The following is a 13,269-nucleotide window of genomic DNA, read 5'->3' as shown; positions in this document are numbered from 1 at the left end:
AAAACATAAGTTCACCCACGGTACATAGTTGTCTTTGGTTGAGTCCTTACCCGACATACAGCAGCCTGCATCATGGCATCAAGACTCCCTTCAGGAGAATCCAAGTTCCCAGAAATGAACTGCTCTGTCACTTTTTTTTTGAACTCATCCTGCTTTGGTGTCAAACTAAGCACATGTCTGTAGCCAAAGGCAGCCTGACACTGCTGGTCGTTCTCATCACAGGGCTTCTGCAATTTCTCCTTGTTGGTGTTAGTGTAAGGAAGGACTGTCTTATCCACAAAGGCACCAAACCCTGTAATTACAGAAAGAACTATTATTAATGACTTGTTTTTCCTGGTAGCAATACTTGAAAGGTTTATGAAACATTTTACACCACTGAGATATATAAAGAAATAACATACTGAAATCAAAGGCTGCACTAGAGAATAAAGCTTGTAGATTTTGTGTAAGCAGTTTGTACAAATAGGGTACCAACAAAATACATACCGGTAAGTACAAAGAAGGGAGGGTATAAGGCCTAGGTACACAGGACCATGCTGTGATGTATTTAAGCTGTAATAATGACGAACATGAGTGCTCTGAATTCTAGCTTTCCATTGTTTTTTTATACTTTCATGCTGAGCTGACGTCAGCAAGACAGGGATGTCCCATCGGTCTCATGATCTTCTCCAGGCACACCACGCCTACAAAGTACAGGCACCCGCTTAGTCTGTGTCAGTTATTCAACCTCTCTGCTCATAGTATTTTATCCAGCACTAACTCCCCCTATCCACTCTGCTCAAAACAACTCTTCAAGGCTTCCTGGAAGTTAGCCAATCAGAAGAAAGTGGGCTTTTATGGAGGGGAACCTTAAAAAGACAGGAGCTCGAGAGACCCGGGTTCAATCCCCCACTGTGACCCATCCACCAATGTGTCTCTGAGCAAGACACTGCACCCCTAGTTTCTCCAGAGACGTGTGGCCTCTGACGTAAATAGCATTGTAAGTTGCTTTGGATAAAAGCGTCAGCTAAGTGAATACATGTAATGTAACTATTTGTGTTTCTAGCTGGTGAAAGAAAGAGGGGAGAAAAGCAATAGAGCGAAGTAGACGGTCTGAACCTTTGTTTTTAAAATTAATTTTAATTCTCCACCTTATTATAGTGTTTGAGTGTTTGCTCACAAACAAATCTGCTCATCTTGCTGTTCCCCCCAGTTCTCTTTTCTACACACACTTACACTTCTACACTTCTCTGAATACACTGGCTTGCCTCACACAGCCCTGTTCCGTTCTGTATGTGTCTGCTCTGTTGACTTTCTTTGACAGCGGTATGTTAGTCGCCCAAAAAACACAACATACAGCATCGATCCTACAACAGCAGGTGGGCCAAGTCAGGAGGAGGCTTTTTGGTGATTATGTAGTCTATCGAAAATATCCAAACTAGCTTGGTAGTGAATGGCATCTGCAACAACAGGTGTGTCTATCACCCTAACACCTATTTCCAGGAAAAACTAAAATAACATACCCAAATAAATCCGTAATAACTCCTCAACCATTAGGCCTAGATGCATAATTCTGGTCTCCTTTGAAAGGTCAGAAGCTAAGGAACATAAATCCATTGTATATTAACATATTTATTTTACCATTACAGACTACATGGAGATGAAAGCAGAAAGAATATGATATTTTCATCCTCGCCTGGGAAAAAAAGCTATATTTTAATGCAATAAACCATCAAAACCATCCGAAGGTAGATTATAATGCACCTGAATATTTTCTAATACACCTGGAATACAACTGTATCTGTAAATTTGATGAAAAGAAACTGATATACAGTAATTACACAATCTTTCAAAAATATACCAGGCGAATGTCCATGTTTTGGCCACATTTACTGTTTATATGTTCACTTTTATTGGGAGTTATCTTCAAAACACTATTTCTCTCCATACAACCATGTTCCAAATAACATAAAGCTTCCAAAACATTGAAATATTGATAAAAACAGTCAATATTCCTGTGACCAAAATCACTCCCATGCTTTACAGGCCACAGCTTGAGAACAGAACATCCTACGGGGCTGCAAGTGGGCTCATTTTGTTGGTCTCGACGAGACAAGGCAACCTCACCAATATGGTAGCCCGCCAGACGGTCTCTATTAACACAAAGCGCCGCTGTTTTGACAGCTAGAACAGCGAAAATCGATTACTTCCCCCACACCAGGTCAGTCCGTTTCCAGGTGGTTAAGAACCCACACACCAGGCGATTCAGGCAAGATAGTTGCTAGTTGCACTTATGTGTGCTATGTTTCGCACAGAAAAAGACAAAAAGAGAATAAATGAGGCTGAGAAGACTGAATCAGCATTGTTTATACATTTTAAAGCACAAGTAGGGACGTCACTAGGATTGAAATACAAGGGGGGCTTTAGCCCCCAAGGTATGCATAACTTGCACTTGCAAAATCTTTGCACTTGCAACTTTTGTTACTGTAAAGCGACAGACATATTCTTCTTTTCCATTTCTCTGTTGAACAAAAGTTACTGTAATGTTGGCTTTTAGACACATCAAAGCTGCATGGGGGAATTTACTTAATCCAGACTGTGCTCCTGCTGACTTCTTCTGTAGGTTATGACTTAAATGCTATCCAGCTGCTCATGTAAATGTGTGATAAAGTAATACCAAAATGAATTCCTCTCTCTATTAGATAAGTTGCAGGTCCAAAGAAGAAAGAAAGAAGGAGATCTGTAGTACAGATTACTATGGCTATGTGTGGTATGACTGCTTACAAATGCATATTGGTATGCATATTTCACTCTGTATCACTCACTACGTTCAATATATCTTCCTTCACCATTCATCTTTGTGTTTGTGTGTATGTGTGTGTTTTTGTGTGTGTGTGGTATCATCCCTTGACAGTTCAGCAGAGCAGCAATGTAATGCAGCCTCTCTCTAGGTCCTAGTGCCCGATCACAGTAGGGATTTAAATTGTGAAGCAGAGGAAACAACCAACACCATTATTTTAAGACAATAAATGCAAATTATATTTATATTATGTATTACAAGCACCAAGAATAATCAATTAAACCACTGGAGTCAGGGCCCTGGGTTTTTGCTGAAATATCCAGATACCTGGCCAACACTGTCAACAGAGAAAGCCCAGGAAGAAGAAAAGGATGGGTTAAGGAAAGATGCATTCTGCTGTGAGTTTTTTTCCTTAGCTTTGTCTAGTTGACTTACAATACTGAATGATCACCCTCCTGCAGGTGTCTAATTATCTGCCACTCTGCAGTGCTCATGTTCATTATGAGTGTTCATGGACTAATAACCACACATGCCTCCATATTTCTGTCCTTTCCATGCCCAATTAAAGATCCCACCGAGGATTCATGGAGAGATGCAAGGAAACCAAGCCAGGAGAGAAAGAATGTGGAAATATGTTTTTAGAGACATGAGACGTTTCCTCTGAAGCTCACCTAAAGGGTCTGTTTCTAATGATGGCTGTCAGCTCTAACAGCTGTAGAGAATTTTGATGGAGTTTGTGTCTGCACACATGTGCACTGTGTTGTACTACCCAGTTCTTAGTGCAGATCAGCATGATTCTCTGTAGCTGTTTCCTGTTTAATACACACTTGAATGTGTATAATTATAGGTTTCTGTGTGTCTCACAGCTGTGTTCAGAAACGGACATCTCTTCACTTGACGCTTTGGAAGGAAGGACGGCTCATTTCTCCTTCCTTCTCTCCTTGCATGGAAAAGATGCAAGTGAGGGAAACGTGGATGCAGTTAAAAGACTTGGGATGCACCCCTTGTCTGTGTAGTGTGTGTGTGGGTCTGTGGTAGGCGTGGCACTCCAGCCCTCTCGCTCAGCTGATCCTGAGCAGCCTTCTACACCTGAAGCTCATCTTTGCCAATCAACTTGCTCAATAAAACCCCAGCTCTACGTCCAAGTCTTTGCCAGATTGTCTGTTAACCCACTGTAGTAACAAGAGCTCCACCCAAGCGTCAGCTCCGAAGTTTTGAATCTGTCCATGACTTTGCAACTAACTGCCTGTGGTTTTTTTGCCTTGACGCAGATCCCAGCCCTGTGCATGAAGACAGTGCTTGCCAGTCCTGTGCTGTGTTTTTTTGGGGTTTGATGTATCTGTCTGCCCGCTTTCCGCCCCAGCTCACCAGATTCACATTTTTGCACTTTGCTTTTATCTGCCAGCATTTTAAATAATCATGACAAGCTTTAGAGAAAGGTCTCCAGAGCCACAGACAAGGAAGGAGGAAACAAACAAATTCTGTACATTCTACTTGCTGTTTACACTACATCTTTTCTAAAGGGATATAAATGATAAATATTAGAATTTTAGACAATTCAAGATGTTGGATAAAGATTGCAATCTTATTACCTATTTGGGCATGTTCAGTGACTTTACTCAGAGCCGCAAAAAGGTCTTTTCCCAGTTCTTTAACATTTGCCAAGTCATCTTTCATGGAGTAAGACAGGTCCATCAGGTAGTAGAGATCCACTGGATAACCCTGAACTCTTTTAAAAGAAACGCTGAATGTGGTAGGAAGCCCTGTAAACACAGAAGAGAAACAAACAAATGCAAAAAGAATGAAAGCACATGTAAGCAAAAACAATATATAATATAAACATATTGAGTTCTCAAAATATGATCATAGATGATATGGAAAACAAAAAGGGAACAAAGGGAGTTCCCATCTCCCACAGAAAACTCTGCTCTGAACCGCTTGAAAACAGCTCGTTTGTAGTCCAGCCCTTCACTTCCTTTACTTGTGACCTCACAATGGAAACGCGTCATAAAGCTTGCCAAGCGGCTAGCGGGGTCAGGCACGCCCTCAAACCAAGCTAGTCTGAGCGGAGGCCCTTTGGCTCGACTCGCCTTTGTTTGGTTTTCCATTGTAGAAATGTTGTACCTTTACCTGCTAACAGGTACTTTTTTTCGTATCACCTTCGTCGAGGTTCCAAGTGAGCTGAGGGATACTAAAATGTAACGTGAAAACACGACAGACTGCTGATTGGTCAGAGAGAATATTCACTATTCACTGCATCATCATTGCATGCACCAGAGGCCAGCAACAGAAAGTTTTATATTTTACAGTTTTCGTATGGAATTTCATCACTAAATCCACTTCTGAGAAGTTTTGAGGTGAGAAATCAACTGTATTGATTTCGAATATTGACAGTTTTACGAGAAGTGATGGTGGAACAAAAATGGACTTGAATATTTTCGGAGTTGAGGAGCTCCACAAGTGGCTGCGGGGGACGCCTGCGCCAACTCGCGGGAGGAGCGTGTGAGGCCGGCCAGCCGCCCGCTCACAGAGCCCTCTGCTCTGTCACACAGACCGCTGCAGCAACAACGGCAGAGGAAAACACAGCTGGAAGGTTTTCATACCGCTTATCTGTCTTTACATTCTGAACGTTTTAACTTCAAAAAGAGAAAGCTGTGTGGATTGCTGGTGTGTGTGTCGCATTTAACATTACGTCGCAGCAGTTGTGTGTGGCGTCACTATGACGACAACCTACGTACTATCTCTGGGTACTATCTGCAATGGAAAACGGAGTATTATTTTTCAGCAAGGCAGCATAGATCGTCAGAACACCGGCAACAGTTCAACGATGCATCTCCGACTCTGTTTGGGCCTGGAAATTCACAATCACAACCTGTAAGTATGCCTTATTGGTTGTGAATTCTATTTAAGATAAACACGGCAATGTAACTTCACAGACTGTTCAAATGCGGAGTTGTTGTAAACGTTGGCTAACACAGCTAAAGTTATAGCTATAATGCTAATGTTACACCTGATGTGAAAACTACTGAGCAAACAGTAAAATTGGTCAAATTGTTTGGCCAATTTTTATGTAAAATTGAGTTGAAATATGATGATTTTTGTAGTGGTTTATGGTAAGATGTGGAACAATGATGTTGTGTGGTTGTAGACTTGTGAGTAACTTCTGCCATCTGCTAGGTTACGGTCGCAGTCTGAAGCGGCTTTGATTTGGATCACACTACCTTGTTTCTTACGACCCGCCCTTCTCTGCTTCTGATTGGCTAGTAGTCTTAACCTGGGAACTGCGCATGTGCAACAACGACAAAGATTTTGTACAAGTCAGATGCATCACTCTGTAGCTCAAAAGCGGAGCGTACAACACGCAGGGTGAAAAGATGAGCTGCAGCAATGTGCAGTATGAGAAAAATATGGTGTTTTTTGAAAATTAAACCATGTAAACCTGTTCTGGTACAACCCCTAAATAGGATTTTGAACCTGAAAATGAGCATAATACCACCTCTTTAACTGATATACGTAGTTATTTTAGTACTTTCTGTGCCAATTGCTTCAAGTGGAACAAAAATAGTTGCCAGTACTCCTCAACCTCAAGGTGAAACTAGTAAATATTAAGCATTAAACAGCCTTAAACACTGGATTTCCTGCATTCTGGAGACATTTTCTGCACCAAAATTTGGTGGAAATGTTTTTATTTATTATTTTAGGTGGAAGGTGACAATACAAAATATAAAAATATAATGGAATCTAATGCAGTAATCCGCTTTTGGACAATGCATTTGTTTCTTCTATATTTTAATTGCATTGCATGTTTTCTTATTTTGCATTGTTTCATTTGTTAGTCAACAGTTCTTGTTGCTGTTTTTAACATTTCTAACAAAACCTTTCAAAAACTAATGTAAATGTAAATGCTCCGTATTTGTATAGCGCCTTTCTAGTCTTTTCGACCACTCAAAGTGCTGTTACACTACATCTGCATTCACCATTCACTCACATTTATACACTGAGCCAAAGTGCTCAAACAGAAACGAGAGTTACATATGTAACAACGGTTCTATGAATTCTGGATGACCACCAGAGACGGTGCTTAACACTGGATGTTATCCGTCTCACGCACGCGGAGTATTCAATATCAACAAAGTCACCTGTGACCTGGGATGATGCGTTGCGTTGCTTATATAAGCCCACGTCATCAGGAAAAATGTCCCTACAAAATCTTCTCGCCAAGATTCTGAGTGACAGAGACCTCTGGCGGTCATCCAGAATTCATAGAACCGTAGTTACATATGTAACTCTCGTTTTATTTCATTCTTCCTGACCGCCAGAGGCAGTGCTTAACACTGGATGACTACTACCAACGTCGTCACGAGTAATCCCACCTCACCGGGAACGGTCAGAGGGTTCCTGCAAGACAGCTGCTGCTACTGGATGGGGGGCAGCAACATTGACCCTATAAAAACGGGCAAAGCTGCATGGTGTAGCCCAGGTGGCTGCAGTGCAAATCTTACTCAGAGGAACCCACCGCAGTGCTGCCCATGAAGTGGAGACACTCCTGGTAGAGTGGCCCCGAATGTTAAGAGGCAAAGGTTCGCCCTTTGACAGGTACGCTCCCTCGATAACCTCAACAACCCACCTGGAAAGCCTTTATTTAGACAGGGCGTGCCCTTTCCTACGGCCCCCATAGCAGACAAACAGACTATCAGAGTGGTGAAAGCCAGCAGTTGCCTGCTTGTAATGCCTCAAGGCCCTCACTGGGCAGAGCAGTTCTGCTGCCTCGGCTTTAGGAACCCGTGGTCATGAGGAGTCATAGGCTGCTAGCCGAATGACTTGATGAAAGTGGGCTGGAGCCAGCCTTTTAGGGAGGAATGATGGGTTAGGCCAAAGTGCCACAGAGTACCAGTGCATGCATACTTCACTCACTGACAAGGCATAAAGCTCACTCACTCGCTTCGCTGATGCCATTGCCAGAAGAAACACAACCTTCATTGACAACCACTTTAGTTCCGACTGCTCCAGAGGCTTAAAAGGAGGGAGACGAAGGGATTCCATTATCAAAGGCAGGTCCCAAGAGGGGACCATGATAGATCGTGGGGGGTTCCGTTGCTGGGTTACTGTAAGGAACCTGTTCACCAGGGTGTGAGACCCCATGGTCTGGTTCTCCACTCTAATTTGACTGGCAGAAATTGCAGCCACATAGACCCTAAGCGTTGAAGCAGAGAGCTTCTTCTCTAGCAAAGACTGCAAAAAACGCATTATTATTGGCACAGAAGACTTTTCAGGAGCTACTTTTTGAGCTCTACACCACTCCACCTGTTGGCATAAAGTGCCCTGGTGGAAGGTGCTCTGGAGTCCCTAATGTTCCGGGCTCAGATGCCAGATATGGCCCCCCAGCTGCGACAGCAGGTCTTCTCTTGGGAAAGCACCAAGGGACCCCGTCTAAAAGCTTGTGAATCACTGGAAACCAGAGTCTCCCTGGCCAGTTCGGGGCCACTAACAGGAGCCTGTGGTTGCTCTGCTGCACCCTGTGCAACGTCACCGTTATCAGTGGGAGAAGCGGAAAGGCATAGAGGAGGCAATCTGGCCATGGGTGTGCCAGGGCATCCAATGGACTTGTTTCCTTCCCCAGTGAAAACCAAAGGGAGCAGTGGGTTTTGGACTCTGAAGCAAACAGGTCCACTTCTGCTGTGCCATATTTGCCCCATATTTCCTCTACCACACCCAGGTAGAGTCTCCACTCCCCAGCGGGAGGCGTCTGGTGGGAGAGGTAGTCTGCCACCACATTCTGTGGCCCCGGCAAGTACATGGCCTTGAGGCTGGCCAAGTGGGGAAAAGCCCATACCAGGAGTCGCCGTGCCACCTGCAGCGACGTGGCCGACCAGGTGCCCCCTTGCTGATTTACATGGTAGACAGCCGATGTGTTGTCGGATCATACAAGAACATGCCTGCCTCTCAAATACGGCAAGAACTCATGCAGCGCCAAACTGATAGCCTGGAGCTCGAGCACATTTATGTGCTCCATGCTTTCCTGGCTCGTCCAGTGGCCACTCACTGTGCTGCCACACTGCCCCCCACCCTGTGGGCGACACATCGGTTACCACTACCTCCCGATGCGATGGGATCAAACCCAGTGAGATGCCCTTGGACAGACATGCCCCATCTCTCCATGGTCGTAACACTAGTAGGCATTGGGTGGACACCCTGACTCTCTTGGATCTGTGTAACTGCGGATCTAAATGGAGGCCGTTGATCCAAATTTGAAAGGGTTGTAAATACAGGAGGCCCAGTGGCACCACTGCTGTGACAGAGGTCAACATACCCATCAACCTGAGAAAAAGGCTGTACCTCAACCTCCTGTCCCTCAGAAACTGGAGTATGGCCTCTACCCGCCATGGAGTTGGGAAGGCCAGCATGTGACGGGAGTCCAGGGTTAACCCAATGAACACCAACTTTTGGCTGGGTATCAGACATTTGTCGGTTGACTGTAAGGCCCAACCTTGTCACATGACACAGAAGGGAGGCAGTGTCCTTCTCCAGCAGCCCCCCTGCCTGGCTGAAGGTTAAGGAGCAACCCCTTCTGAGGCTAGTGTGTCTAACTTGGCTGCCAAACCATCCACCTTCTTGGCTTTCTTTCTAGGGTGGGCACCTGAAAGTGGGGGGCGACTACATCTACTTCGCACTTGTGAGGCCACACCAGATGAAGGCAACTGGCTTCAAGCTGCAGTCCTTCCACTTCCGCTAGCTGAGCTAGCTTCAGTTCCCGTGGCATAAAACTGCAAGACAGTTGACTGTCAGACAGCCCCTCTCTCAAGTGAGTAACACCGAGACACATGGGGCATTCATCATGGTCATCTGCAGCCAGCAGTGGAGCCATGCAGGAGCGACAAACATGTGTCCCTAATATGGTGGGACCCTGCATATTTTTGCAGCTTTTATATATATATTTCCCCAACAATAACTGTTATCTAAGAGTGAAAACACCCAAAATAACAGATCAAAGTGAGTTCCTATGTCCTTGCCTTGTTATTGAAGACAAATGAAAATAACTGAGCTTCCATGCTTACAGTTTGACAATAATAATCATCAGCTGATAGGGCTGGCTCAGGTGAGTCCTGAACCATCCCTTAGTTATGCTGATATAGGTCTAGACAGCCGGGGGACTTCCCATGATGCACTGAGCTCCTTTCTCTCCCTCTGTATGCAACCTCATCCCATTAATGCATGTTACTAACTCGACTTCTTCCCTTTCCCGTAGTCTTGTGCTTTCTCATCCCTCTCCTCTCTCCTCCTATCACTTCCTGCAGATGTTTCTGGCTCTGGAGCTGTGGAGTCTGGATCTGTGGTTGCGAGTCACCTGCTGCCCCCGTGTTCCTGCTCCCTCTGCTACATTTGTTATTACTAGTCCTATTGCAGAGGTGGAAAGTAACGAATTACATTTACACACATTACTATAATATTTACTAAAATATACATTACTATATTCTGCTTGCAGAAACAACAGTGGTGAAAGCTGTATTAATAAACTGTTTATTGCACGTGTCTCATTAAATCAGATCACATATATCTGTGGACATGTTGCTACAGAGTTAGTAAAAAAATGTTTTATTGCTAACAATGGCCAAAGGAATCAATCTTGGTTTTCCAACTTGTACTTGAACGCTGTCACTCGTGTATAACGTCATTCTCAGCTCCAACTTCCAACTTCCAAGGTAAATGGAACACACCATTATATTGCATTTCTGTCAATAGTTCCTCCTGAATATAAGACAATGGAACTTTAAACGATTCCACTCACCGGGACGCAGTGTCAGACTAATTTTCTGTGGACTCAGCTGGACGGGCTCCTGGTTGTTGAATTCCTTGGATAGAGGCTCTTTCTTGACAGTGCTTATGTTGTTCTTAGGGGAGATGATTTCTTCCCTCTTACAGCCTCTCGCTAATAACTGAGCTTCAGTATCACAGCGTGCTGCCTCCTGCTCACCTGCTTTGGTGAAATTCTGTACAAATGGGATGTAAGAACACACAAAAAGAAATAAGAATTGTTTTTTATACTAAAAAAAAGTTATCTGTATTTGCATATGATTACTCCCTTATAAAAGGTTTTAGCAAAGTGCAGTATACTATAAATTCTCAATTAAAAACCATAATTTAAATACTATGACTCTCAACCTGTAGTTAGGGGTCCAGCCTGAGTGGGGCTGGGAACCCACGAATGCAAGGCATTGCAGTTCCCAGTACCAGCAGAGCTGGGAACCCTATTGTATTTGTTGTAGTTTTTATTATTATTCTTCCGTACATAAAAGTAAGTAAGCGGCCTACACCGTAAGAGCTACAGACGTGAAACTCATAGGGTAGATACAGAGCCACAAGAATACCTCGGGCGCTAAAATCCGCACACTTCTACGTCTAGGTGGCGCTATAAGCAAGATAATTGCGTTGGGCTTGGAACTCCCGCATACAAATGCGCATTTCAAAAACCTTATGTCCACGCATTCGGGTGATCAAGCTGAATCTCTTGGCATAGTCCACGGCCATTTCCGCCTAAACTTTTTTTCCCAGCAAAATCGCAAAAATGTATTTTAATTAAGTCCAATTGGCACCAAACTTGCCACAGATAATCTCTGGACCAAGCCTATAAAAGCTTGTAGAGGAAATGATCCGTCAAAAATTTTTCCAATTATAACCTAAGAAATGTTTGCAACAGGAAGTGATGTCTTATCTTAGGTTTGGAATGGCTGATTGACACCAAACTTGGAGTGCTAATGTGGCATGCCCCCCTGAGGGCCACATTTGGTGCAACTAGCCCCCTGTGTGCTGGTAGCCTACTCAATTCCTGTCTAGATAGGTTCCTAAATAAATAAATTCCTCTTCAGCCACAACCTGTTCCCGAAGGCTCCATTCTGGGGCCTCTTTTGTTTAACATTTACATGCTTCTACTGGCTCAGATTATGAAAAACAACAAAATATGTTACCATAATTATGCAGATGACGCACAGATTTACATAACCATATCACCAGGGGACTATGATCCCATAAAAGTGCTGAGTAACTGTATTGAACAAATTAACAATTGGATGTGCCAGAATTTTCTTCAGTTAAATAAAGATAGAACTGAAGTTACTGGTTTTGGAGCCAGGGAAGAATGATCAAAATTCGGTGCTCAGCTTCAATCTGTAATGTTACGAACCACAAACCAAGCCAGAAATCTTGGTGTAGTCATGGACTCAGACCTGAATTTAAGCAGCCACATTAAGACAATTACAAAGTCAGCCTATTATCACCTGAAGAATAAAGGATTAAAGGACTTATGTCCCAGCAAGACCTTGAAAAAATTATCTATGCATTTATCTTCAGTCGTCTCGACTACTGTAACAGTGTCTTTACAGGGCTCCCTTAAATATTGATCAGTCTGCTGCAATTGATTCATCACTAAGACCAAAAAAGTGGATCACATCACTCCAGTTCTGAGGTCTTTACACTGGCTTTCTGTCTGTCAGAGAATTGATTTTAGTATCTGGAACAAACTCCCAGATAACTGCAATCTTTTAAATCTAGACTGAAGACTTTTCTTTTTACCACTGCCTTTAATTAAATCAAATTTAAAGCTGGGGATTGATAACTTTCACTGCACTGTGATTTTTACTATCCTGTTTTATTTTTATTTGTTTTTAGATTTTAGTGAATACAATTTAAAATGCTTAGTGTTCTCTTTTGATTGTACCATCTCACATGGCTGATCCTCAGTTAACAGGGCCGAGTAGAATTACAAGGATTAGAGTCCCTGTTTTCTCCGTGGTTAACTTGTATCTAAGAAGGGTTAGAGTCCCTGTTTTCTCCGTGGTTAACTTGTATCTAAGAAGGGTTAGAGTCCCCTTAGGGTTAGAGTCCCTAAGTAACTTGTTGACAGGGTCCCGCTGTCAACCGCTTTTACCAGAGTTTTTAGTCTGGACAATCTGGATTTATAGTGACGACTGTATCTAAAGAAGGGCTAGAGTCCCCTTAGGGTTAGAGTCCCTAAGTATAAAAAAAAGGGGGGGATAGAGTGGGAGATGGGGAATCAAAGGAGTAAAATAAGCAGAGGTGAAAGACCTGCCTGTTTTTATTTAACTTATTATTTCTATTTAACTAAATATAAAAAGTTTTTTATATTTCCCTGTTGCTTTTATCTTTTATGTAAAGCACTTTGAATTACCTTGTTGTTGAAATGTGCTATACAAATAAACTTGTCTTGCCTTCCCCATGGGTCCCTGATACCGTGGGAAAATCCCATTCATTTCAATGGGATTTGGAACCAAGTCACATTTTGCCTCATAAACATTCATAAACCTTATGTGCTCGTGTTTGGGGTATACTGCCGATTCCTATGGTATAGGACACACCTCTGTGCAATTATGTTTTCATTTTGCAAAATCACAAAAATTGTAAAACCTATTTTAATTAACTCATCCGAAGCAGCAAGTCTGATCGGCATCAAACTTAGCACGGACAATCTCTGGACC

At 43.1% G+C, this 13,269-nt stretch overlaps 1 protein-coding gene across 2 annotated transcripts in view; it reads right to left on the bottom strand.

The window, feature by feature from the left end:
- itgb2 (integrin, beta 2) overlaps window positions 1–13,269 on the bottom strand; it is a 66,118-nt gene that overhangs the window by 22,821 nt on the left and 30,028 nt on the right. For both annotated transcript variants that reach the window (XM_038719777.1, XM_038719778.1), the window contains exons 4-6: window positions 10,566–10,767; window positions 4,372–4,542; window positions 51–292 (exon numbers count right to left, since the gene is read on the bottom strand). In XM_038719777.1, coding sequence (XP_038575705.1) covers window positions 51–292; window positions 4,372–4,542; window positions 10,566–10,767 — 615 coding nt within the window. The remainder of the gene's footprint in view (window positions 1–50; window positions 293–4,371; window positions 4,543–10,565; window positions 10,768–13,269) is intronic.

Source organism: Micropterus salmoides, unplaced genomic scaffold (genome assembly GCF_014851395.1).
Source record: "Micropterus salmoides isolate LMB-PRFRI ecotype aquatic unplaced genomic scaffold, ASM1485139v1 Ms_hic_scaffold_15, whole genome shotgun sequence".
Taxonomy (NCBI): domain Eukaryota; kingdom Metazoa; phylum Chordata; class Actinopteri; order Centrarchiformes; family Centrarchidae; genus Micropterus; species Micropterus salmoides.
Note: the sequence above shows the minus strand (reverse complement) of the source record. Positions and strands in the feature narration are given on the sequence as shown.